This window comes from Drosophila takahashii, chromosome 3R (assembly GCF_030179915.1).
Source record: "Drosophila takahashii strain IR98-3 E-12201 chromosome 3R, DtakHiC1v2, whole genome shotgun sequence".
Lineage (NCBI taxonomy): Eukaryota > Metazoa > Arthropoda > Insecta > Diptera > Drosophilidae > Drosophila > Drosophila takahashii.
In genome coordinates this window covers 23,576,441-23,603,240 of record NC_091681.1, presented here as the reverse complement: position 1 = coordinate 23,603,240, position 26,800 = coordinate 23,576,441, and the positions used below count along the sequence as shown (strand labels likewise).

At 44.7% G+C, this 26,800-nt stretch overlaps 6 protein-coding genes across 6 annotated transcripts; 3 read left to right on the top strand and 3 right to left on the bottom strand.

Annotated features, from left to right (window-relative positions):
• Window positions 1-1,735: 1,735 nt before the first annotated feature.
• Window positions 1,736-6,786, top strand: LOC108059849 (acyl-CoA Delta-9 desaturase). The gene is made up of 5 exons (XM_017145304.3): window positions 1,736-2,094; window positions 4,455-4,728; window positions 4,796-5,132; window positions 5,505-5,851; window positions 5,914-6,786. Exons 2-5 carry the CDS (start codon window positions 4,455-4,457, stop codon window positions 6,168-6,170), a joined length of 1,215 nt encoding a protein of 404 aa, XP_017000793.1. The 5' UTR covers window positions 1,736-2,094; the 3' UTR covers window positions 6,171-6,786.
• A 686-nt stretch (window positions 6,787-7,472) lies between these two features.
• On the bottom strand, window positions 7,473-8,972 carry LOC108059824 (uncharacterized). Its single transcript, XM_017145259.2, has 2 exons — window positions 8,456-8,972; window positions 7,473-7,918 (listed from the first exon to the last, which is right to left on the bottom strand). Exons 1-2 carry the CDS (start codon window positions 8,970-8,972, stop codon window positions 7,473-7,475), a joined length of 963 nt encoding a protein of 320 aa, XP_017000748.2.
• A 1,487-nt stretch (window positions 8,973-10,459) lies between these two features.
• On the bottom strand, window positions 10,460-11,361 carry apn (apnoia). The gene is made up of 2 exons (XM_017145249.3): window positions 11,129-11,361; window positions 10,460-10,952 (listed from the first exon to the last, which is right to left on the bottom strand). Exons 1-2 carry the CDS (start codon window positions 11,241-11,243, stop codon window positions 10,654-10,656), a joined length of 414 nt encoding a protein of 137 aa, XP_017000738.2. The 5' UTR covers window positions 11,244-11,361; the 3' UTR covers window positions 10,460-10,653.
• A 2,718-nt stretch (window positions 11,362-14,079) lies between these two features.
• Window positions 14,080-15,151, top strand: Osi22 (Osiris 22). The gene is made up of 2 exons (XM_017145234.2): window positions 14,080-14,761; window positions 14,826-15,151. Exons 1-2 carry the CDS (start codon window positions 14,080-14,082, stop codon window positions 15,149-15,151), a joined length of 1,008 nt encoding a protein of 335 aa, XP_017000723.2.
• Window positions 15,152-15,698: 547 nt separating this feature from the next.
• Window positions 15,699-17,343, bottom strand: wntD (wnt inhibitor of Dorsal). Its single transcript, XM_017145253.3, has one exon. It carries the CDS (start codon window positions 16,741-16,743, stop codon window positions 15,814-15,816), a length of 930 nt encoding a protein of 309 aa, XP_017000742.2. The 5' UTR covers window positions 16,744-17,343; the 3' UTR covers window positions 15,699-15,813.
• A 1,084-nt stretch (window positions 17,344-18,427) lies between these two features.
• Window positions 18,428-26,636, top strand: LOC108059804 (uncharacterized). The gene is made up of 14 exons (XM_070216585.1): window positions 18,428-19,745; window positions 20,102-20,203; window positions 20,266-20,579; window positions 20,654-20,772; window positions 20,842-20,927; window positions 20,989-21,394; window positions 21,453-22,100; window positions 22,244-22,286; window positions 23,141-23,356; window positions 23,417-23,772; window positions 23,892-24,036; window positions 24,090-24,623; window positions 24,683-25,611; window positions 25,853-26,636. The coding sequence occupies exons 1-14, from the start codon at window positions 18,443-18,445 to the stop codon at window positions 26,523-26,525; spliced, it is 5,874 nt and encodes a 1,957-aa protein (XP_070072686.1). The 5' UTR covers window positions 18,428-18,442; the 3' UTR covers window positions 26,526-26,636.
• Window positions 26,637-26,800: the final 164 nt, after the last annotated feature.

Genomic DNA, 26,800 nt, shown 5'->3' with positions numbered 1-26,800 from the left:
AGAATTACTCATAATATTTTAAAGGCTATAACTATTCTGACTTAATGTTTTAATTGACGCCATTACCGAAAATGTTATTTATGAATAAGAAATTTTACGAAGGCTATAACTCTTTTGTTGATGCCTAGTCTTTAAGTAATATTTTACTTAAAATTGTTTAAAACCCTACATTTTCCATATTTACAACTTTAGAGGCTCTTTAAAATATGACTTAAAGCCGTGAGTTTTGTAACAGGAAATATTTTCACTCAAAGTAATTATTATCTCAAATTGTTTTTCTCGTGTGAAGACATTAACATTTATTGTTTTTAACAAATAAACAGTCTTTGGAAATTTTACGAAAAATTATCTTATATCCTATTTAATCTATTTTTCAGTAGATAATAATGTTTTCATTTGATGCCACAAATATTATTTTCCCATTCACAAATGGCCAAAAATTATACTCTTTTAATGGCTCCTTAGTGGGCACGTGTTGGAAATAAACACTGGAATTATGCTGATTGAAATCGAAAGCCATAAAATCGTGGCATGTTTGTTTATTTTTTCCGAGGGTAGTGCGATTACAGGCCAACTGGGCTGGGAATCACTGGAAACGTGATGGCAAACCGGTTAACCCGGCGCTATTTAACCCACTGAGTAACCACTATGCAATTTCGGGCTGCAAGATGCACTCTGTGACCTTCGGGGCCACGAAAACCTTCGCTTCGTCGAGGGGTTTTTGACACCATATATGCAGGCATATGCAAATAATGCTAGTGGTCGCCACTAAACAATATTAGACACAGCTCATTTCAACTTTTGCGGCGTTGGTGTGAAAACCCGGCTATTATCGAAAACCGCAACAAGCGCGAAAACTGTCAACAGACGCATTTTTTTCGGCCTACGATGCGGTAATTGCTGTTTGCCCAGCGAGCTCCACAAAACAAAACACCCAAAAGAATAGAGCAATTATTGGCCCATTTCAAGAGTTGGCTGGCCAAATATTTGGACGGACTAAATAGCAATTAAATAGCAGGAAAATGTCTGAAGACAACCGAAAAAACCAATTAGAATCTGTGACCAGTTCGTCAAAATATGTGAATATGCATATGGAGACAAGGCCGAGGTGGCAAACTGGTTAACCGTTTGGCATCTGACATACATCGCGTTATATATGGCCCAGATCCGGAGTGAATTAAGAACGTTATATAATGCCGGAGATTCGAAAACATGTTTTCCAAGCACTTCATTAGCAGGCAGTACAAAGCGCCGAAAAAGATGGGAAAATGTAAAAGAAATCACCGATCGACGGGACGAGCTCACTTGACCGATAGATTAAACCGCTTGACCTGTGAAGATCTCAAGAAAAACAAACTTGTAGTAGTTCCTCTTGTGTACGTGACTTACAGATTTATGTTTCAGGGGATTTACCCCCGACTTTAATTAAATTTCAGTGGAAAGTGCAAGTGATCTCGATATTCTATGCAAACTGATCGAGCTGATCTGAAAGTCTGAAAACAAAGTTCCCTAACGGCCACGCGCCGAATATTATGAGACGCATACCAGCAAAAGATATAGCATAAGCGACCCCGGCCCCGTATATCCGAGATCCGATCCGAGATCCGATCCGAGACGATACAATCCGAAATCCGAAACCCGATCGTCACAAGAACCGAAGCAGCGGCAGAAGCGTCGAAGTCGCAAAGAGACGGCTTTAAATTTCGGTGTTGGTTAACTTTTGAGGCACTGTATCCGTCCGCCTGCTCTCTCAACTCGATCAGCGTCGCCAAGTCTCAGCGTCTAACGATCGATCGCGGTACTGTGCGAATTCTTTGAACTAGGCGCTTAAAAAGCACTGCCAGTTGCTCCGATCCCTCATACGCCGTGCATTCATCGCGCCTCGTGGACGTGCCGTGTGTAGTGGCTGTAAAAAGTGGAAAATAAACTCTGAAAACCAACGCAGAACCTAAGGAGTCGTCCTTATCGAGGCGATTCGAAACGAACTCCAGTGCTAACAGTGATCTAGTGTGTTTTTGAGCGAACCGAACTCAGCGGATTTTGAGTGCTCTCCTTGGATTTTCAACGACTTCGATTGCAACTCAATCCCTAAAGGTGAGTGTCAGTTAACCAAGAACCCGTATACTTTGGCTTCGTATTCGCGGAAGTCAACAGCGATCAGGAAGCAAAAGCCATCTCGATTGGCTATCGTAAAAGTTTGAGCCGAATTTCAACATCGATCGTCAGCACTTCAATAGGCAATCGAGCATGTGATTCAGCTATAGGAAATAGCATTCCATCGAGCAGTAAAATATATTTATGAAAAGAATATTTTTTTTAAGTGGCTGACGCAGGTCCAAAATGGGTTTGCCAGTGACGCCTCACGTAACCCTCATAATACTAAAATTATGCTAGCCCTAAATGGGCCGAATGGAAATTCTCTAGCTTGTTTAAGGAGTTTCGAATCGAATCTCTTTGCTCTTAGCCGCTGGATAGCCGCGCTAATTGCGAATGCGTCAATGTGAGCGATAATGAGTATGGATGCCACGCATAATGCGGCCATAAGCATATTAAGTCGGGCCAGATCGGCTTAGATAGATAGCCGGATAGCCGGAGAACCGTAGACCGTAGACCACTGACCAGACCAAAGTCACGTTCCCAGTTTTCTGTTCTGGGTTCCATTTCCATCCAGTCTGAGTCTGAGTCTTATAAATTTGATATGCGCCAAACGTCGCCAGCTGCGTGCGCTGCTCGATTCGAATCGAATCGATCAATGGGGCTCCTCCCGTGGTATCAATCACAGGCCGCATTAGATTTGAGTCAGGTCCCATAACTATATATTTATTGACTGATTTGTGACGTGGTCAGCCAGAGTTCGCCTAGAACCTAAACCCAAGATTTAAAGCCGCGCCAAAACCCCCCCAAAACTCGTTGGCAACACCAACCTTGATTCGGCGACGGAGAACCCAAACCCGAACCCGAAACAAAAGCAGTTCTATACATAAATTTATCTCGGTGGTTACTTAACTATGCTAATATTCCGGTAAGGATGATGGGGCGTCGGATTTGAAACGAAGAAGACCCGTGGCAAAACTAGTTTAATTCAGCCAGCGCGTGGCACCTGCATGATATTAACTAGTGCGTTCTTTATCGAATATTCAATTCCTGAGGAATATCGCCCTGATAACGAATTACCCCTAATGGTGGCTCTAATTTCCAGTGGTTTACATATCGCCCCGGGCCAAAGGCCACCTAGTCCGAAAGCCTGAATTAAGCAGGCGAATAAAATTCAAAACACACGACTTGACATTGAACCGCGCAGCCAGTTAATTGCTTCGAATCTATGCGCAAAGCCAGCCAGTAAGAATACTTTTGTTTTGAATCCATGCGAGACATGCAACCGCGCTGAGGTCAACCGGTTGTCTAATTTATCTATTCTAGAGAGTTGAAGATCAGCCATTTGGCCAACATATTTTTGCTGCCAACTTCGGACGACGATGTGAGGCATCAGCTTCAGTTTAGCTCAGCTTGGCAACTGCAATTATCAATTATCCGAAAGACAGAAAGACACGAATGGAGCCCATGCATTCAAAGTGCATTGTGTGGGGCGATTAAATGGACCCTCAAGGCGTATGAGCAATGTGCCGCACTGAACTTTCCGACCTATGAAAATTCATGAATTCATTCGGCTCTGCATAAACAACAAAGTTATTCAAATTCGCAATGGTCTACCTAAATCGCCAATGACTTTGCTCGCCCTCAATCGTGTTCTTTTGCATTTCGAAAAACTTTCCAACATTTTCCAGAATATTTTTTGAGATAGTCAAGAGGGTTTTTAAGTTTCGTGCTTCTGAAAGTAAGATTTCTACTGAGAACTATTTTTAGGCTACAGCTTCTAGGGTTCTTGGACAACCTTTTCTGGTTTTCAATGGCTGCCAAACATTTGATAGACTCACCAGTGTTTGTAAAGAATGGATATGCAAATATTTCATTCGTCGTGTACAACATAAAAAGCAAATTATTGATTGTTTTTCAGCGGGGATTTTGTTGTTTGGATTTCTTGGCTTGGCTTGGATTGAGTTTTATATTTCGTTTTATTCGGAATTCTCTTTCTGCGCTTCCGGCTTGCTATCTTTGTATCAGTTTTGAGTTTTGAGTATCATTGAATCATTGGCCAACTGCCGAAGGTCGGCGCTCGGCACTCACCTCAATTGTGGTCCATAATTAGTCGTGCAGCTGGGGTGATGCCTTCTATATGGAAAGAGCCATAGAGCAATAGAGCCACCTGTCCTGCATTTAAATGAGGAAAGTCGTAGAGCAGCACCCAGTATCCAGAAACTGATTGATTTGCATCTCTGTGGGCCCCGCACATAATTAAGACTACAAAAGCGTCCCGTACGACAGGCCATAAATCAGGAAGAAAAGTTTTGAATACCAATGCGCTTACTAATTGTTTTCCGGTTACGCTTTTGCAGATGTCGCCCAACATAATAGGCAGTACCTTTATATTGGCCGAGACGGCCATTGCCGATGGCAACAACAATAAGATGGCCGCCAAACCCGCCGCTTCAGCCGCCACGCCCACCCAGAAGATAGCCAAGAAGGCGGAGGCGAAAACGCCGGAGAACAAGCCCTACGAAATGGAGATCGTGTGGCGCAACGTGGGCCTCTTCATCATCCTCCACTCGATGGCCCTGTACGGTCTGTACCTGGTATTCGCCGAGAGTGCCTACATGGAGCTCTTGCCAGGTGAGTTTGGGTATCACCGTGTCCTGCTGGAGGTTTACTAACTTTGGGGTTTCTTCTCCATGTCCAGTTTATGCCACCATGTTCCTGGGGGGTCTGGGCATCACGGCCGGAGTCCATCGCCTGTGGTCGCACAAGGCCTACAAGGCTAAGCTGCCGCTGCGCATCTTCCTCATGCTGTGCCAGTCTCTGGCCTTCCAGAACAGCATCTGGGAGTGGACCCGCGACCACCGCGTCCACCACAAGTTCACCGACACACACGCCGATCCCCACAACTCCCGGCGCGGCTTCTTCTTCGCCCACATGGGCTGGCTGATGTGCAAGAAGCACCCCGATGTGACCAGCAAGGGCAAGCAGATCTCCATGGAGGACATTGAGCAGGATCCCGTCGTCATGTTCCAGAAGAAGTGAGTAATAGTAATGGAAAATTTTATAAATTATAGAAGAAAATTCCTGAAAGTACTAGTAATTGGAATTACCATTACCCAGGATGTTTTTGAGTTTTTTAAACCAACAGTTTGAAAGCCTAAAAGCAGGCAATGATAAATTTTTCACATCTTATTTTCGGTGCATTTAAATACTCCTTTAAAAATTTCAATAAATCTAAAAACTATTTAACAAATTACTCCAACTTGACTTAGGATAATTAATGAGAAATATCTCTAAATTTTCGATACTTATATGCACTATAAACAACTTGACTATTCAGAACTTAGACTTGCATTCTTCCTGCTGTTTATATTTAATTAAATATTAATTTTCTATAAATATCTTTACAGACTCTACTTTGTGGTGATGCCCATCTGCTGCTTTGCCCTGCCCATGATCTTCCCCTACTACGTGATGGGCAGCTCCCTCCGCGTCTGCTTCTTCACCTGCTCGATGCTGCGCTTCTGCCTGTCCCTTCACTTCACCTGGCTGGTGAACAGCGCCGCCCACTTCTACGGCATGAAGCCCTACGATGTGAATGTGAGTGCGATGAACAACAAGCTGGTGTCCACTTTGACCATCGGTGAGGGATGGCACAACTACCACCACGTCTTCCCCTGGGACTACAAGGCAGCTGAGCTGGGCACCTACAGCTTCAACTGGACGACGGCCTTTATCGATGTGATGGCGAGGATCGGTGAGTTATAAAAAATCCCATATCATAATTCAATATTTAATACATTTTATTTGGTACCAAAGGACAAGCCTACGACCTGAAGTTCGTGTCCCAGGAGATGGTCTACAAGCGAGTCCTTCGCACTGGCGATGGCTCCCACATTGCCGCCCTGCTGGATGCCAACAACAACAGCGCCATCCCGACCAGCGAACTGGTGGCCCATCTGGATCACGAGAAGGAGGAGCACGCCATCTGGGGATGGGACGACAAGGACATCAGCGAGGAGGACCGCAAGGGCGCCAATGTGGTGAACAAGGAGTCCGAGTGCAAGCTGGATTAGAGAGTGGGGGTCAGTGGGAGTTCATCCAAAACGAACACACTTCTTGCTGCCACCTCTCGGGCCTGCAGTATTTAATTATATTAATTGCCCATTCTCCAATTTACTGCCTACGCATTTAAGTGGTGGCTGTTAACAAACTAGAAAAGAAAAGAAAACCTTCAAGGGGAACTCCGATCGTGAGACCCGATTTGATGGCAGCAAGAACAACTTATATATCAATGGCTTCAATTCCAAATACAACAAAACAAATGAAAACTATTCGAGATTAGTCAAAGCAACTCGTTCGCAGCAACAGAGTGTTATTAAAAAACCTGCACCTTATTAATTCTCCACTCAATCCCTATCTCGCACTTGTCGTTCGGGGATAATGAACACATCTGCCACCCTCTCCTACCCCCTACTACCCTACTCCCCCTACTCCTATCTCTATTTTTATATATAAATAAATGTATATTTACGCAAGAGGTTCTAGAATTAAGCGTACCTGCTAAGATCTATTTTAAGCATCGACTTTTATGTGTGTGTACATTGTGTTAGTTATGTAGGTCTAAAATTGTACATTTCAATCCAACTATTGTTGAAAATTCAAAAAAATTATATAAAACTAAAAAAAAACATATACTTCTGCAGTTCTTATTAAAAACGGTTTTGAAATTATCGAAGGATAAGTAAATAAAGGGTGAGTAAAAATATAATTAATCTCAAGCCAAGGTTATTAGGCACTTGCTTAAGCAATGCATATAAAACTTCACTAATATGACTATTTTACGCTCAATAAACCAAGCCACTTAAACACAAATCTTTCAACCTCATAATAATTTCTCATTAAAAAAAAATTATTATGGCTCATTAACCTGTTAACACCTTAGAAAAGTTTTATTACTGTAATTAGTTCTAAGCTAGCAATAAACTTAAAGCTTAATTTCTTTTTTTGACCCTTCATGTACTCCTTCTGGATAGCTTTTGGGAAGCAAGTTTGCGAACTTTTATGACCTTTCATTATTAAAAAAGCAATAAATACAAATAACTTAAGTAACTATACAAATAAGTTCAACTGGAATTATTTTACTGTTTATATTGCTGTTTAAGCACACTGTAAAAATCATGTTTCCAAGATATGTCCTGAAGTACAAATAAGTTTCCCCCTTTTGATTAATCTTTAATTTTCTCTTCTTTATTAGCTAAATGTTTACCATTTGGAAATTAAAAAAAAAGTTCCATAGACTTAGGAAAAATGAAGCCATGACACAGGAGACAGCTTTTATTGAAAAAGTGGAAAGAGGGTGGACATTATCGAGGGAGCTAACTGTAGCTGATGTGCTGCTCCTCATGGGTGTTGAATTGGGTGCGGGCGGCGTACAGTAGAGCGGCCATAAAGGCGCCGTTGTTCATCACCAGCGACAGGATGGTGGCCATTTTGAGGGCCGGCAGGATGAAGGGCAGCAGACTGCCCAGCAGGACGACGGGGAAGATCAGCATGGGCACCGCCACCTGCATCATGGTGACCTTGTATGAGTTCTTCTTCTTTCGCTTACCCAACAGTCCTCCGCCGCCGCCCTCACCACCGGCCACGCCCCCTCCGACGCCCAAGCCGCCCTGCTGCTTGGAGTCCCCTTCCGCTTCCGGTTCGTAGTTCTCCACACTTCCGCTATTGGCACCCCCACCACTTATCGATGGCAGATTCATCAGGTTCAGCTCCATTTCCTCGGTTTCACGTCTTCGCGAACGTCCCATCCGCGATTTTGGAGCTTTATAGAAAGGAGATATATTATCATTTTATCAAACTTGATATCAAATAAAATACGGGCTTTATACTTAATCATAAAATATACCTATCATTAAAGTATCATCAGTCAGGACTGTCGTTAGATGACAGTTATATAGTGAATTTCCTGTTATTATTCAGGAATAACAGGACTGTTATTGAACTTCTGTTTCTTGTTTTGCATTTATTTTAGAAAAGTTACCTGCAGACTTTTAATGCTAAATTGAATTTTAAAATGCCATAAAAATATAAAACATTTGTTTAATTTAAATTCCCTGCATAAAATTCCCCAAAACTAATTTTGGGCATGCGTGGAATATTTCAAGATAATTAAAGCCACGCTCAAAATCGAAGTGGGCAAACTTGTTATATGAAAAGCCACATTAATATTGTATTATTGAAATGTGTGAAAGTAAATTATAGGCGTTCATAGAAATCGAGTGAATGCATTTGCATTTAAATGAGAAAGATGTATGAGATTCTTTATCTGAAAATTCTAAGCGCAGATAGATATACTCACCCTTCTTGAGCGAGAACTTCAGTTTGTTGTCCTTGCTGGGCACGATCTTCACCAGCATTCCGGAGAGAAAGTGCAGCTTGAGGTCGCGGTGCTTGAAGAAGCGCTGGAAATTGACCACCAGTCGCTGATTCAGTTCCTTCTCGGACATCTTCTGGTACTTCTTGCCCACCAGACTGCCCATCTGGGTCTCCTCCCCGAAGAACTGGTCCACAAAATCCCGCGTCAGATTCCCCGTGTTGGGCATCTGGCGACGCTCCTCCATCTTCTGCAGCACGTACAATTTCGTGCAGTGCAGCATGGTGAAGTCCCGCAGACACTCGTAGATCCGCATCGGAATCGACGCCCTAAAGTATGACACACTATTCGCCGACTGACTGCGACCTGTGGTCGGGTTCAAGTCTTCGCTGGGAGTCACTGCATCTTGGCCCATCGATGATGGGGTGAAATTGAGAAGGAGACACAGGCCAAGTCCGAGCAGGACGTGCCAGGATAAGGATCTTGCTGAGTTAGCACGCATTTTGTACAAATATTTTCCTGGCTACACAACACAACTGCACCGCAGCAGTGACAGTGGAAAACTGAATGCACAACTTGGCCAAGAGCAGCTGCCATCCATCCTAGCCCGATTGTCTGGCCTGCGAGCGCCAATTCTTGGCCACTACTTTCCTCCGGCCGGGCCAACTGGTTTGCGATCGCCAACGCGCTTGGCTGACTCTTAGATTTAGTTTAGCGGGTCATTCGGCAGTTGCTCTTACTTACTTGCCCCACTTGCCTGACTTATGGCCGATGCATTCGATTGTTTACAGCCAAATTTCAGGCTTCCACTTGTGATGCCTCTAATCTCTGCCAGAATCAGTTCTATTCGAGCCTAGAATCTGGCGCACTTGGCTCATATTTCAGTCGCATGAACTGTGTCACCAGCGCGTCTGCAAGTAAGTCACTCAGCGGGTTCCCAGGATTTCAAAAATTATTTACTGTTTCTAAAGCATTTACAATACATTTTATAAAAGTTATCATTTCTTAAAGATAAGTATCTAAAAGAAAACGTTCAGTTAATTTTAGAAGCAAACATTTTTTAATTGAATCTGTATCAAAAATATACTTTTATTTTCTCTTTCGGATTTCAAAATGTATTTATTGGGAATTAAAAACCTTTACAAAATATTCTGATAACACTAATAAACAATTGTTTAATTTCCCCTTATTTAATTCCTATCCAAGATGACTTGACTTAGATTTTTCTTATTTATTTTGGTTATCAGGTATAACACTTAAAATTATCTATTAATCATCTCCAAATTGATTTTTAATAAACTACATAAATCATAATTCATATTTATCTGCAAGTGTATCCGTTACTTTGTTGACAGTGTGCAAAATTGTAAAAATTGCCACAAAGTGGAACAATTAAATCCGGATTCGAGATGATTGAGTGGCTAGATCGCTAGAAAATCGATACGCTTTGAATTAAGTGACGATGGATCAAGTGAGAGTTAATTAATTAGTCTCTAACCATAATGAGCCATGAGTATAGTCAAGGAGAAATCCGGGCCCCAGCCAATTATCGTCATTGGTGTTTCGGCTAAGTGTGACCCATTTCGATTATTTTGGAACTGGGAGTATCAATTGACTTTCTATACGTGTGGCACTGCGGAAGAGCACTTAAAAGAACCGTAAATCACGAACGCCCTCCGCCGAATTCGTAATGAGATAGAAATTTCACTTTTCATTGCGGCGGCAGAAAAACATATGCAATCGAATAAAATCCATGGGCGCTGTCAGCAGGAAATTTCGATTATTGATTTGTTATTTAAACAACTGATGGAAATTTTAAAAAGCTCGAAAATGGTTTCAGTAAATTTTGCTTTTATTATAATGATATTTAAATCGTATTTGATTTTTTTCAATTGAACAATTTTCAGCAGAAATCATTCTTAATAAATATTTATGAATTTAATTTTCATTCAGCAGACTAAACTTCACTATTATTTGATAACAAAAATTCTCTGCTGAATACCTTTGCCATCCTTCACTTGTAATAAATAAATAAGTTAAATAAATAATTTAAACTAGACTTAAATTATTATTTGGTTGCATGCTCGCTGAGGCTGAGGTAAGTGTAAGTCCTGGCCCGCTACCAGCTCGCCGTTATCCCTCGTCTTGCATCAAATCCTGGTCACGAAAGTAAACTATCCCCTCTACCACTCCTTCTCCAGCCAGACGGGCTGCTGGGTGTGCGAGTGCGAGTAGACCACGGGCACTGGAGCCTGGACGGGAACGGGGGCGGCGGCATAGGCGGCGGCTGCCTGGACGGGCAGGGCTCGGGACAACATCTGACCGATGGCCAGCACCAGCAGGATGACGCCCACTCCGAGTCCCTTGATGGAGACCACAGTCAAGGCCGCCAGCAGGGTGGTGATAACGCCCACGACGAAGGCGCCGGGCACCAGAGCAAAGCTAATGCGTCGCAGGAAATGGTGGCCAAAAGTACGACTTTCTGGAAAAAAAGGTGAAACCATTAACTTAATTCACAAATTTAATTGTTCACTTTTCATAATTATTTTAAGGGTTTATATTTTTTTTATATTTTAAATAATTTTTTTTTTCTTTTTATACACTTTTATCTTTTATTTATCTTGGAAAATTAAAATTTATTTGTTTTGAGACACTAACCCGCCACATCCGAGTCCGCATCCGAGCTGTTGGCCGCCGGCTGCTGGCCAAGCACCAAATCGCAGGCCAAGAAAAGGCAAACGAGGGCAAACACAATCTTCTGCTGGGTGGCCATTTCGATTTGATTCGATGATCGTTGATTCCTTGAGGATGGGTAACTGGTAATCCGATTGACACTGCACTGCTCGACTCCGACACTGGCTAACAATTGAATGGAGGGCTCACATTGACATTGGCTTTTATCGACGAGGGTCTGGGCCGGCTCACTGGGCGGCTACTTGAAATTCGGCAGCCGGACATCGCGCAGCCGCAGCGTAGCACGAACGTGCGCCAAAACAAGCAAATCGTGCCGCAGCCATACGACTCACACCGCCACCAGACTGGCCCCTGGTCACAGATGCCGGTACACTGAGAAAAAAGCCCATTTTAAAATAGAATATTAAATAAAAAAAAATTAAAATATTTAATATTAACGATAAGGTCTTTAAATAACTACAATTTCTTTTTAAAAAACATAAAAATTTTAATTAATATCACTATGCAGCATCAAAAATTAACCTCGATGAATGCTATATTTTTGGATTCGTTACGAATTCCCAAGTTAAACTGCGTTTTCCAAAGAGTTCCCCGACGCAAGGATTCTTAGAAAAAGGACCTCAAAGTTCGAAAAATGCTGAAATTGACCAACTTTGCGGAGCTCTCAGAGGCAAATGGATGCATGGCTTGGTTCGAAATTAAAGTTTTTTAAAAGATACACCCTTTATCTTTCAAACCCCATACATAAAATAATTTTAGGATTTTTTTTAAGGCAGAAATAAATTCCAAAAAACAGTCAAAAAACTGAAAAACATACAGCTGCGGTCAAAATAGTAGCAGTGTTGCCGCCTTGTGTTTTTAAAAGTTTGATGTTGTAATTTTTTCTTATCCAATTAGTCTAATAGTAAAATTATAATCAATACAATATTACCAGGAAAAGATCAATTACAACAACAAACTTTTAAATACACAGGGCGGCAACACTACTACCATTTTGACCGCTGCTGTATACTTTTATGTTTTTTGACTATGTTTTCTAGAATTTGTTTCTGCCTTAAAAAAAATCTTAAAAATTTTTTAAGTATGGGGTTTAAAAGATAAAGGGTGTATCTTTTAAAAAACTTTAACATCGAATCAAACCATGCATCCATTTGCCACTGAGAGCTCCGCAAAGTTGGCCAATTTCAGCATTTTTCGAACTTTGAGGTCCTTTTGCTGAGAATCCTTGCGTTTTTTGAAAACGCAGTTTAACTTGGGAATTCGTAACGAATCCAAAAATATAGCATCCATCGAGGTAAATTTAAAAAGCACTAAAAATGCTGCACAGTGTATTTAACCTTTTTAAAACATTTTTTTTTACGAAAAAGATTTAATTTTTTTACAGTGCCCTTCTTTGAATATGCATGCAGTCTGTCATTATTTTCACTACCTCTGGGGGCCCTTTTTCGGGTCCAACGCATTTGGGGTTGTGCTGCATAGGAACTTGGACATGGAACTCGGATTTAAAACTTGGACATGGGCATTCTTTCACGACGCGTGTCTATATTGAGGGCAGCACCCAAGTATTCGCGTTCGATTCGCTTTCATTTTTCGTCGCTGGCCGATAATGATTTATCAGCTAATTAACAATGAGGTATTGAATTTTAATTCATAATCTATAGCCAGTAGTTAAAAACGACAACTATGTTTTAGCCTCTGAGTAACGGATTTTCATTGATGAATTGTTGGCATACGACGCCCTCGGCATTGCAATTCACTTTCATTAACGGAAACAAATAAAAGTGCGAGGTATGCGGTTAGTATATTATAAGTTGTCAGAGATCCTCAATATTATAATATAGGGAGGGAGTTTTTATTGGAGTTTTTCTAGATTTTTAATGCTAAATATGATATGATATGATAAATAGGCAAACTAAAATCTATAATTTAATTAATGGAAATAAAGTGACTCCGAATTCTGATTGTCATGTTGTGACTATTATTTGGATTGGATTATCCGACTTTTTTATTAATAAAAGATAAGATAAGCGGAGGTGTGCTACTTGTTATCGAACCGTGATATTGTGGACATAAAACACGGCTACCACACATCTCAATGTCCAAGTTATTGGGGGAAATAAATCCATAGCCGCTACGGCAATCGATCCGCATAAAGATTTCCCTATGGCGAACTGGAGTATTTGTTTGCTAATTGTGTGAAAGTAAATTAGGTGACCAAATACGTAAAGCGGATTTTTCGCAGCCAATGGATGGGGCCAATGGATAGAATTTACTTTCTACTCTGGATTTTGAGAGCGATCTGCTGCCCGCCTGCGCCAGTTTTGTCAACAACTTTCCCATGCGATGGCCGTCAAGCGTTAATTGGAGGCGTCTGCGGCTGTGGGGTAAAGAATGGAGTCGGGAACCGTTAGCAGGCTACTTAGAGAGCCAGCTATATTTATGGCCAAATAGCGGGGATTCGGGTTCGGGGTCCCGGGGGCAATTAAAGCTAAAAGAAATCAATGAGCGAGATCACTGAGAAATTGCAGGCCTACTCTAGATATTTTTCTTTTTTCCAACTTCTAACACAGACATCGACTTGGACGAGTGGCAATTTAATTGAAGAGGATCCAGCACAAGAATCGTGTTCTAGCGGCGGCAAAGCGGCACCGCTGCAACATTGCAACTGGCAACTTGCAACAGGTTGCTGATGCAGCGGCAACTTCTCGGCTCTTTCAGTTGTCTCTTCGGTGTGCTCAATTCCAATGCCAATTCCAGCTGCAGCCTCAGAATGCAGCTAGCTTTGGCTTTGGATTTTCTTTAGCTTTCTTCGGAGTTGATAAAACGCTTGGCCGCCGCCGATCGTGCCACATTTTGCGGCTGGCCATTGCAGCGGTAGCAGGCAGATCGATTTACCTTGGACACATGCAGCAGACATGAGCAGCGACCTGGTGAGATTCCTTTTACTGAGCTCTGTGCTCTGCAGCTCGCTGGCTTTGGGCCAGGATAGTGAAGGCAACCAGGAGACATCCACTGTGAGTCAAGAGGCCGCCCGGGGATTGGCCAGCAGCTATGAGCCGGAGGACAAGGAGGCGCTGCGCAAGAACTCGCACATCTTCATGGGCATCTACAAGAACTACAAGAGCACCTATCTGGGCAACAAGACGACCAGTGAGTACAAGAAGCGGCTGCGAGATCGCGTGAGTGCCCCACAAATGGCCGAGAACGAAGCCCCCGAATCTCTGGATCCCGATCAGTTGGACTCCAGGGATTCGCTGGCCGAGGAGATTCGTCAGGACGAACAGGCGCAGGCTCTGATGGAGGCCACGCAAACCGAATCGCCCAACTACGATGATAGTGAATCCTTGGCGGGCAAAAAGCGACGCAAACGCAAGCGCAAGGATCGCAACAAGCGGAGGGAGGAGTTGGAAACGGAAACGGAAACGGATCAGCCTGATTCTGCGAAGAGCGAGGAGAGCATACAGCGTTATCATGTGGGTCCTGGACTCAATGTCAGCCTGGACATGAGCAACGATATTGTGCACGTGAAGCTGGATGGCGAGAATCTCAAGGATATCATGGCAGCTCGCTGGCTAACTTTAGATAATAGTGAAGAAGGTGCGTTTCTTAAACTATAATATCTATTATAAACTCTAAACTATATAATTAATTTATTCCAAAGGTCGCGGCAAGAAGTACGACATGATCACCAAAGTCCTGCCGCTCTTTATCCTCCCATTCCTCATCCAATCTGCCATTGTTCCCTTTCTGGTCACCAAACTGAAGTTGCTGCTGGTCAAATCAATTTTGGTGGGCAAGCTGGCCATCTTCCTGCTGATCATCTCGGCCATCAAGAATGGCAACAAGATGGTCCAGAGCTACGAGGTGCCCTCCTACTGGGCCGGCGAACCCAGTCGAAGGTCGGAGCTGGCCGCCGCTGCCTCCTCGGCGGCTGCCGCCTACAATGGCTACCGGGTGGAGGGCAAGCCGACCACTTGGATCAGCTAGGCCAGGTAGCCAGGTCTCCAGAACACAGTCTCACACAGCTATAAGTTTCGGTTCTAGGCTTTTAGTGCTTCCAAATAAACATATACACAAATCGGGTTGATTAACTGGCTTTTCGATTGGTTGGGAATGGAATGGAATGTAAGTTTTCATTATAAAGTAGTTGGTATAAGCGATATTTTAAAGACTCAGAAATAATCATTATTTAAGAGTTTTATAAATATGTATCAGAAATAATCCTTACATGTAAGTAGAAAAAGATACTGCTCACAAATAATGATATTTGCGGACTTAAGAAGGTTATCTTAGTAGTAACCAAATGGTGTATTTCATTTGGTTTTCCGACTATTATAAGTGACTGATTTTTAGATTCAAAATATCAAAAATAATGATTATTTTCGGTCCCTGGTTAGTACTTTAATTATCTCTAAATACGACCACCTGCGGAAAGTAATTCCGATGATACAATAACTTCATAAAAAGCCCCATAAACCAGAAGAAAAGTGATTGCAAAATGTTGTGTATAGTATATAATTTAATATTTATTGATAGAATTTGTTGAGGCAATAAATTAGCGGTGGAATCAAATAAATTAACTTAAATTAAGGCATTAGGGCTCGACCAGCGCCCCAGTTCTGGCTTTCATTTCCTGTGAAGCACCCCTTTTAGTAGCAGGTGTACTGCTTCTCCAGCTGGACGCACACATCGCACTGGAGTCGGAATCCCCAGACCAGCTTGCAGTTGCACCGCCGCTCGGATCTGATGTGCTGCGAACGAACGCGATATCCGCAGACGCGGCACAGTTGCTGGCAGGAGAGGCGCTCCTCCAGCGAACCACCGCCATCCTTGGAGCACTGGCGACCCCGGGTGCCCAGCCACAGTCCGCGGGCATCGGGCTCACAGTAGTTGGGCGAATCCTGCATGAAGACCAGGGAGTCCAGGGGAATGTTCTCCCACATGATCTTCAGATTGCTGCTGGCGCTGTCCAGTTGGATGGCATCGTCGTACATCTGGAGGAGGTCCTGGGCAATCATTTCGAAGGGCTTCAGTACGGCCACACACTCCTCCTCCTGGCATTGTCCCGCCACAGGTCCTGGCTGCTTGCAACGGCACTCCTGCTCCAGAGATCTCTGCAGTAGATCCCCCACCACCCGTCGATTGTGGCCGGTGGCTCCTGATCCCGATCCAAAGTGCTTTTCGTACTGCTCCAGTGCCTTGGCAGGCTCATGGGCACAGGGAACGTTGAGGGCATTCTCAGTGCATCCACATCCGGCAATGACGCCATTGGCACAGTCCTTGGTTAGGGTGTGAATTATGCCGGCCATGGAAATGGCCGCCACATAGACATCCTCCCGATTGGGTGACTTCTCCTCCGGTTTGGAGTTCCTCTGGACAAAATCCTGTCCCGGGCAGTTCCATCGCTGCCACTGGAAGCTCTGCTGGCAACTGCCAAGCGCCTGTTTTAGTCCTTTTGCCGAAATATCCTCCCAGGAGAGCGGCGCTTGGAATTGCGTGTACTGGTAGTAGTTCATGGGCTCCAATACGGCCGCCAAAGTGGAAGTGACACCGAGTATAAATGTGATGGCGAAGATCATGTTGACTGAATGCTATTGTAATTCGTGATCTCTGATGTTTTCTCTGCAATGTCGTTGGCTCGACTGAATGGTGAGGTGGTTGCGTTAGCACACTTATATAGGCTGCAGATCCCGATCCGGGGCGCCCTCCTGGGGCCGGCCCGTGGGAAAATTCGGGCCTGGTCAAAAAACCGGAAATTTGCCGTTTTCCACTTGGAAATTTTGCCTGGCAGGGGGTAAATACAAAAACCCACTGGCAGCCCGCGATGCAATTGCGGAGCAGCAGCCCAGTTTCCTGCGACTACCTGAGGAGGAGGATCCTACTCCTTGCTGCGTGGGCAATTTTCCCACGCTTAGGCAGGTAGATCCTCGAATCCCGAATCCTGCTCATGAATGAAACCCCGACGATTCCATTCAATACGTCCGGATTTCCCCGTTCTAACACTGCACAACATCAATGCCCGCGATGGTTTCGGGTTTGTTTGGGTTTTGGACTGGCCAAGCCAATTATATAACAAAACATATGACAAACAGTAAATGTAATCTGGGAAATTAATTGCGCTTTGTGGTGAGCCGGCTTTGTTTCCATATTTAGCTAAAGTTAATACCCAGGATTTAGGCAAATGAAGCTGAATATCTGGATATACTGATAAGGGGAATTTTTTAATGCTACGGAATTTTTGAACTGGGAATTATATGTACAGTTTCTTAAATATTGTTATAGAAATTGTATTGATAGGCTACCATATAATTGTTTTTAACGAAGTGTTTTCGGAGACAAGTGGTGTGTAATTCATATAATCTCTGATAGATAGATAGATAGATAGATAATAAATGAAAAGAAAATTATATATGACTTGACCATGAAAATAATCTATCACAAAAAGATGATAGCTTGTCAGCTCTTGAAAGATAATGCGATTAGTAAAAGTGAAGCGTGGAACTATTAAATAAATAAATATGTAAAATAATTTATTGTCTCAGAGTGCAACTATAAATCAATACCATAATTAGCAAATATTTTTTATGGGGAACTTCCCTTTTCCCAGCTCGCATCGCACAAAGCCAAAGTCATTATAAGTACTTCAGTACTCTCCAGGCGTTGCGAAAACGTGTGCGGAAATTTCGATGTTTGGGTTTTAACACAATGAAAATACCGATTCTCTAATTAGGTCGAAAGTCTCGTCTGCGCGGCACCGGAAAAGGGTTTTTTAGGACCTAAGCGCCGGGTAAAACAGAAACAGAAAGGGACGGGGCGATCGGAAAGGAGCGCAGGTAGTACAAAAAATTGCTCAATTGGTCGGCTAGTGAGCCTGAATATCTGAATATCTGAGCGCTACGATCACACACATATGGGCCTTGACACTGGAAGTTCCTCGGGGCTCAGCAGCCCGGCCAGCTTGGAATTCCGACTTGCTGAGGAAAAACGCGCCAGATCTTCGGCATTTCTAAGTTTAATCAAAGCGCCCATGACAGGGTCCATAAATTCGGGCGATTGTCAGCCGCACTTTTCGCACTCGATCCATACATATGTTCCGGCTAATACCGCTGAAGCGGCTCATCGACGCCTAGATTAGATTAGCAATCTGCTAACGCAGCCAGCCAATTAAGATATAGGGGCCCACTTGAGGTTCCCCACCACGTTACCTGTCGCTATTCCGCCTTCGAGATCGCTTAGTTTCGCTTTGGACTCCGCCCGTGCTGGATTAACGTGGTTGCCATGATAGTCACCGCCAAATTGGTAGCCATTGGCTTGGGCCTTGCGCTCACGGCCTTCACTGTATCGACCATTGTCCTGGCCGTTCAGAAGTCGAGTCTTCAGAGTGATTTGCGCGATGCCCAGGAGAAATTGGACCTCCTAGAGGCGGGGTTTACGAGCACGGCTGCTCCGACAACCTCGAGCACTGCGAATCCTGGCAGCACTAGCAGTCCGGAACCCACCGAGGAGCCAGGAAGCACTGTTTCTACAGAGTCAACTGCTTCTACTGGATCTACTGCCTCACCTGATCCCACTGCTTCCCCTGGATCCACTGCTTCTCCTGGCACCACTGCTGCGCCAGAAGAGAAAATCGACTACCGTCTACCAGGAAATCTAAAACCCACCCATTATGATCTCTATCTATTCCCCAACATCGAAACCGGCGAGTTCAGTGGACAGGAGACCATTATCATTACCGTTTTGGAGGCCACCGACAAGATAGTTCTGCATTCCTTGAACTTGAACATCTCAAGTGTCTCCATAATGGGCTCGGGCAGTGATACCTTGGAAGTGCTGGAAACAACGGTGGATTCCGTAAGGGAGTTCCTCATATTCCAACTGAGCGAAGAGTTACCCCAGGGCAGGGAAGTGAGACTGCATCTGGGATTCGAGGGATCGATGGCCAACAAGATTGTGGGTCTGTACAGTTCGTCGTATTTGAAGGAGGATGAGACCCGCAAGTGGATAGCCACTTCCAAGTTCGAACCGACCTACGCCCGGCAGGCTTTCCCCTGCTTCGATGAGCCCGCCTTGAAGGCCGAGTTCACCATTACCCTGGTGCATCCCTCGGGGGAGGATTACCATGCCCTGTCCAACATGAACGAGGCGTCGAGTGTCAATCAGGGTGCCTTCCAGGAGGTCACCTTCGCGAAAAGTGTGCCCATGAGCACCTACCTGGCTTGCTTCATTGTCTCCGACTTCACGGCCAAGAAGGTGGACATCGATACCAAGGGCATTGGCGAGACCTTCACCATGAGCGTCTACGCCACCCCAGAGCAACTGGACAAGGTGGACCTCTCGGTGACGATTGGCAAGGGAGTAATTGAATACTACATTGACTACTTCCAAATTGCCTATCCGCTGCCCAAACTGGATATGGCTGCCATTCCCGACTTCGTCTCCGGTGCCATGGAGCACTGGGGACTGGTCACGTACAGGGAAACCTCGCTGTTGTACGACGCGGAGACGAGTTCGGCGACCAATAAACAACGCATTGCCAGTGTAATTGCCCACGAGTTCGCTCACATGTGGTTCGGAAACTTGGGTAAGTTAAGCCACTGGGGATAACCAGGGTCACGGGCGTAGTAAAGGGGGTTTGGGGGTTTTTCAGGTACTCAATGTTTGTTCTGAATTTCCCTTAATCAAATCCTGGCTACCCCACTGACCATCTTATAGAAATCTGAACAGATCTTAAAATTGGAAATTTGTAGAGTAATTTATTTCTAAAATTCCATTAATCGGACTTAACTAGCAAACTATATATTTGATTGTGTATTAATTATAATTATCTGACAGATCTTAAAGTTTTAAATTTGTAAAGTAATTTATTTCTAAAATTTCATTAGTTGGACTTAACTAACAAGCCATATATTTGATGGTGTATTAATTATTATTTTATAGTTACCATGAACTGGTGGAACGATCTGTGGCTAAATGAAGGCTTCGCCAGCTTTATCGAGTACCTTGGCGTGGATGCCGTCTATCCAGAGTGGCAAATGGCAAGTGATCCAAAGATACCCATTAAAAATCCCAACTAATTTTCCATATCTAACCCCCGTAGCGAGACCAATTCATCGTGAGCACCCTGCACGCTGTACTCACTTTGGATGGAACTCTGGGCTCCCATCCCATCATCCAGACGGTGGAGAATCCCGATCAGATCACCGAGATATTCGACACCATCACCTACTCCAAGGGTTCCTCTCTAGTTCGCATGTTGGAGGATTTCCTGGGAGAGACCACCTTCCGCCAGGCGGTTACCAACTATCTAAATGAGTACAAGTACGCCACGGCCGAAACGGGCAACTTCTTTGCAGAGATCGACAAACTGGAACTGGGCTACAATGTCACCGACATTATGCTGACATGGACGGTGCAGGTAAATCTACATAGGTGTTCCAAGAAACTGTGCGAATATTTCAACCCCTTCTTTTTGCTATTCTCATTTTGCAGATGGGTCTGCCGGTGGTCACGATCGAGAAGGTCTCCGACACGGAATACAAATTGACGCAGAAGCGCTTCTTGACCAACCCGAGCGACTATGACGCCGATCACGAGCCCTCGGAATTCAAGTGAGTGCCCGCAGAACTTATTGCCTGGATGTTTCGTATCTGATTGCGAATTTCGCACATACATTATAGCTACCGGTGGTCGATCCCCATCACATATACCACCAGTGCGGAGTCGGTGGTGCAGCGCGAGTGGTTTTATTACGGCCAGAGCGAAAGTAAGTGGTGCCATCTGTATGCAGATCAACGGTTCCCCAGATAAACTTATTTTTTCCACAGTCACCATAACCCTTCCATCCGCCGTCCAGTGGATTAAGTTTAACTACGATCAGGTGGGTTATTACCGCGTCAATTACGATACCGATCTGTGGACTGCTCTGGCTGATCAACTGGTGGCCGAACCGAGTGCTTTTAGTGCTGGAGATCGGGCTTCCCTGTTGAACGATGCCTTTGCCCTGGCCGATTCCACTCAGTTGCCCTATGCCACGGCCTTTGAGTTGACCCGGTACTTGGACAAGGAGGCGGATTATGTTCCCTGGAGTGTGGCTGCTTCCCGCTTGACTTCCCTGAAGAGAACCCTGTATTACACCAGCAGCTATGCCAAGTACAAGAAGTATGCCACAGCCTTGATAGAACCCATTTACAAGGCTCTCACCTGGACCGTGGGCGAGGATCACTTGGATAAGTAAGTAGAGTATCTCTTAGTGATCTATAGATTGTTGTATATAGAATTTTCTACCCAGTCGCCTTCGTGTCACCGCCTTGAGTGCCGCCTGTTCCCTGGGTCTGGAATCCTGCCTTTCCGAAGCCGGAGAGCAATTCACTGCCTGGCTGGCCAAGCCGGAGGATCGTCCCAAGGCCGATGTCCGTGAGACGGTCTACTACTATGGCATCCACTCGGTGGGAAGCCAGGAGGTTTGGGATGCCGTCTGGGAGCTGTTCGTCAACGAGGCCGATGCCAGTGAGAAATCCAAGCTGATGTATGGACTTTCCGCTATTCCTACTCCCTGGATACTCCAGCGCTATATTGATCTGGCCTGGAATGAGGAGTATGTGAGGGGCCAGGACTACTTCACCTGTCTGACCTACATCTCCGCGAATCCAGCTGGTGAATCCTTGGTCTGGGACTATGTCCGCGAGAACTGGCAGCGGTTGGTGGATCGTTTCGGACTGAATGAGCGGTATTTGGGCAACCTGATACCCTCGATCACGGCTCGCTTCAGCACTCAAACCAAGCTGGAGGAGATGGAGCAGTTCTTTGCCAAATATCCAGAGGCCGGAGCGGGGACCGCTGCCCGTGTGAGGGCTCTGGAGACGGTCAAGAACAACATCGTTTGGCTGGCCGAGAACCTGGAGGGTGTGGACGCCTGGCTGGACAAGCAGCAGCAACTGTAGAAAATTTCGAGGAGGAAGTGGTCTTGCGACCATGGATCGCATTAAATTTTGTACTCATCTAATTGCCATTATAAAGCAAAAATGTGCCGAACAAGTGGAAATAAAGATAAGCTAGTTATGGGGAAAACTGAAATTACAGCTCTATAAATAAGCAATTATCCCTTGGGCTGATTGATAACAAGGTTCGATTGTAGAGTTTGGGGTGGGAGTGACTAATGGAATCGACCTGTTTTGATTGACATTTATTGCAGTTAACAATGTCCGTTTCGAATTTTACAAGCAATGGAAATTTACTAGTTATATGATGAAACCCCCGAAAATGTTGGTTTATCGAGGGGAGATAAAATGAAAAAAAGTATTAAATGTATTTGAAATATATCATTTCATTTTCGAAATTATAAATCAAGTATTTCAAAAAACCCACTGCCCTAATCTTTTAATTGCTTATTTAATATTAGCGAATTCTTGAGAAATTTACAACCAATCTTGCACAACTTCTCTAACACGAAGTGAAATTATAAGGTGGATTATTATATTTATAGAATATTTGTAAATTAAAACAGAAGTTTATTAAAGAATTTAGACATTTTTAATCGATATCTTTAAATAATTTAAACAAAACACATTTAAGGATCCTATATTCTGTAATAATTATTTCACAACGTATTTATAAGTGTCAAAAATTATTTTTCGCTCAGTGATGCGAAGCGAAAATAATTGAAATGGTTAATTACCAATAATACAGATTTGTTTCAAGCTAAGAGTAAAAGTGAGAAATCGTCGTGATTGAAACCATAATACTTATAGAGTGTCATAAGCCAGGCGAATTCATGTCGCCTCCATTATTCCGCTGGAACGCAAGATCTCTGGTTTTTACCCTATCGACCGGTTGACCGTAATCGCGGTTATTTAACCATTATCATTATCGCACTTGTGTAGGCGAACATAAACCAATTCGAGTGCACACCATCGATTGTGGTCGAATATTGGGCAACCGGTGGATAGTGTTGGATCCGTCGACTAAATCGCTAGTTAGTCGCTCGCGATAGGTGCGATTGCAAAGATGTTCTTGTCGGGTTATTGGCTTCAGGTGGTGCTCGCCTGGGCGGTGGTGGCCTTTGCCACTGCCACTGTGGTTGTGGCGGTGCAAAAGGCTAAGCTGGAGAAGGACCTCCAAGATGTCCAGAACAAGATCGATATTTACGAGGAGTGGAATGGAGAGAGTGGCAGCCGCGTGAAGCGTGAAGATACGGTGCGTAATAGTAATAGAAAATTTAATCAGCAATAATAATAATCTAATAATCCCCTTTAGATTAATTACCGCCTGCCCACCGCACTGGTGCCCACCCATTACAATCTCTACTGGCATCCGGATCTGGAAACTGGCAGCTTCACCGGCCAGCTGAGGATCAGCATCACTGTGGTGGAGGCCACCAACCAGATTATCCTGCACTCCTATCTCCTGGACATCACAAATGTCTATGTGCTGAATCGTGAGGTGGATAAGTTCGAACTTGAGGAGGAGCGACAGTTTCTGATCATCACGCTGACGGAGGAGCTGCCAGTGGATGCTACAATTACTTTGGGAATCCTTTTCGGTGGTCAGATGAAGGACAAGCTGGTGGGTCTGTACAGCAGTACCTACTTGAATGAGGCGGGAGCTACCAGGTAATTTTTTTAACATTTTTAACATATGCCTAAAGATATGCAATAAATAATTGCATCACTGCTACTTAGCCAGCTATAAACTAGGTAGTTTTTGCTATAACTGAGGTGTTTATTTACAGGACCATTTCCACCACCAAATTCGAGCCAACATATGCCCGTCAGGCCTTCCCCTGTTTCGATGAGCCAGCGATGAAGGCCACCTTCGCCATCACAGTGGTTCATCCCAGTGGTTCTTACCATGCCGTTTCCAACATGCAGCAAACGGTGAGATTCAGTTTTCTTATAAAATTTATTTAGTTAAAACCCTTTTCCCTTAGGAATCCAACTACTTGGGCGACTACACCGAAGCCCTTTTCGAGACCAGCGTTTCGATGAGCACCTATTTGGTTTGCATCATTGTCTCAGACTTTGCCTCCCATTCCACGACTGTAAAAGCCAACGGCATTGGCGAGGACTTCTCTATGCAGGCCTATGCCACCTCCCATCAGATCGACAAAGTAGATTTCGCCCTGGAGTTCGGACAAGCCGTCACGGAGTACTACATTCAGTACTACAAGGTTCCCTATCCACTGACCAAACTGGATATGGCCGCCATTCCCGATTTCGCCTCCGGAGCGATGGAGCACTGGGGATTGGTTACCTACAGGGAGACTGCCCTGCTGTACGATGAGAGCTACAGTTCCACGGCCAATAAACAGTCGATTGCTGGAACCTTGGCCCATGAGATTGCTCACCAGTGGTTCGGTAATCTGGTGACCATGAAGTGGTGGAACGATCTGTGGCTGAACGAGGGATTTGCCCGCTTTATGCAGTACAAGGGAGTCAACGCTGTGCACCCGGATTGGGGAATGGTAAATATAGTCGTGGTAATCATATATCTATTAATGATATAATATATTCTCCCTAACAGCTCGAGCAATTCCAAATTGTGGCCCTGCAGCCCGTGTTGCTGTACGACGCCAAGCTATCCTCCCATCCGATTGTCCAGAAGGTGGAATCCCCCGATGAGATAACCGCCATTTTCGACACCATCAGCTACGAGAAGGGTGGCTCCGTAATCCGCATGCTGGAAACCCTCGTGGGTTCCGAGAAGTTCGAGGAGGCGGTGACCAATTACCTGGTGAAGCACCAGTTCAACAATACGGTAACAGATGATTTCCTCACAGAAGTGGAGGCGGTGGTAACGGATGTGGAAATCAAGAAACTGATGCTCACCTGGACCGAGCAGATGGGCTATCCGGTGCTGAATGTTTCCAAGGTGGCCGAGGGCAGTTTCCAGGTCACCCAGCAGCGATTCCTCTCCAATCCCGCCAGCTATGCGGAGGCTCCCGAGGACAGTGCCTACGGCTACAAGTGGAGTGTTCCGATCACCTATATCGCAGATGACGGTACAGAGGGCAGCTTGATTTACGACTACGATGTGGATTCTGTGGGCATTGCCTTGCCCACCACTGTGCAGTGGGTCAAATTGAATGTCAAGCAAACGGGCTATTATCGTGTGAACTACGAGGAGAGCCTGTGGAAGCTGCTCATCCAGCAGCTGGTCAGCAATCCCGATAGTTTCGATATCGCCGATCGTGCCCACGTGTTGAACGATGCCTTCGCTTTGGCCGATGCCAGTCAACTTTTCTACGGAATTCCTCTTGAGTTGACCGCTTACTTGGCACAGGAACGCGACTTTGTGCCCTGGTATGTGGCCGCCAATAAGCTGAGGTCCCTCCACCGCAGCCTCATGTTCACCGAGGGTTATGTTTCGTACCTCAACTATGCCAGAAGTCTGATTGCCGGAGTCTACGAGGAGGTGGGATGGACTGTGGATGCCGACAATCATCTCAGAAAGTAAGGATTTCAAGTTATTTGGGGGGTGTTCTAATTATAAGGTTGTTATAGTTTTGAAGATAATAATTAGGCAGCCTTTTCAAGTCTCTAAAAGGGTAAAAATCATCTCAGAAAGTAAGGATTTCAATCCATTTGGGGGGTTTTCTAATTATAAGGTTGTTATAAAGGAACAGGAAAATTGTTACTGTTCATACTTCTAATTCTACCAACTGAAACCCTCTTTTTTTCTCTCGTTTTTTAGCCGCCTGAGGGTTTCCATTTTGACCACCGCCTGTGCCTTGGGTGTTTCGGACTGCTTGGAGCAGGCTGCCCTGCGCTTCAACGCCTTCCTGGCGAATCCCACCAGCCGACCTTCGCCCGATCTTCGCGAGATCGTCTACTACTATGGTATGCAGCAATCCACCAGCCAGTCGAACTGGGAGCAGTTGTTCCAACTGTTTGTGGCCGAAACCGATGCCAGCGAGAAGTTGAAACTGATGTACGGATTGGCCGGAGTTCTGGACAGCCAGCTGCTCTTCAACTTCCTGGTTTTGGCTGGCGATGAGAGCATTGTTCGCTCCCAGGATTATTTCACCTGTGTGCAGTACATAGCCGCCAATCCAGTGGGTGAACCTGTGGTCTGGGAATTCTACCGCGAACAGTGGCCCCAGCTTATCGCTCGTTTTGGCCTGAACAACCGCAACTTGGGACGTCTTATTTCCCAAATAACCGCCAACTTTGCCAGCTCCGTGAAACTGGAGGAGGTGCAGCAGTTCTTCGTCAAGTACCCGGAATCCGGAGCAGGGGCAAACTCACGTTTGGAGGCCGTGGAAACCATCAAGTACAACATCGAGTGGCTGGCCAGAAACCAGGCTGACATCAGCAATTGGCTGAGTGGAACGGCCTCGCCGCTGACCAAGAAAAACCTATTGTAAAATAAATTGTAAATAAAAAGAACCCAATTAAACAGTAATTAGAATTGCATAAGCGAAATTTGCCGTTCGAGTTCAATAAAATAAAATTCCAAAATCAAACCATAAATAAAACCCCCATATTTTCCATTTTATCCGGGATCCGAGTGGCGATTTCTATGGCTCCCAGGAAATGCCGCAGATAGGGGTTACGAGGGTTGTATATGTGGTCAAAATGGAATCATGACCGTGCGTAATAATCCCGAGACTGTCCAGTCATAAAATTCGATATATGGCCT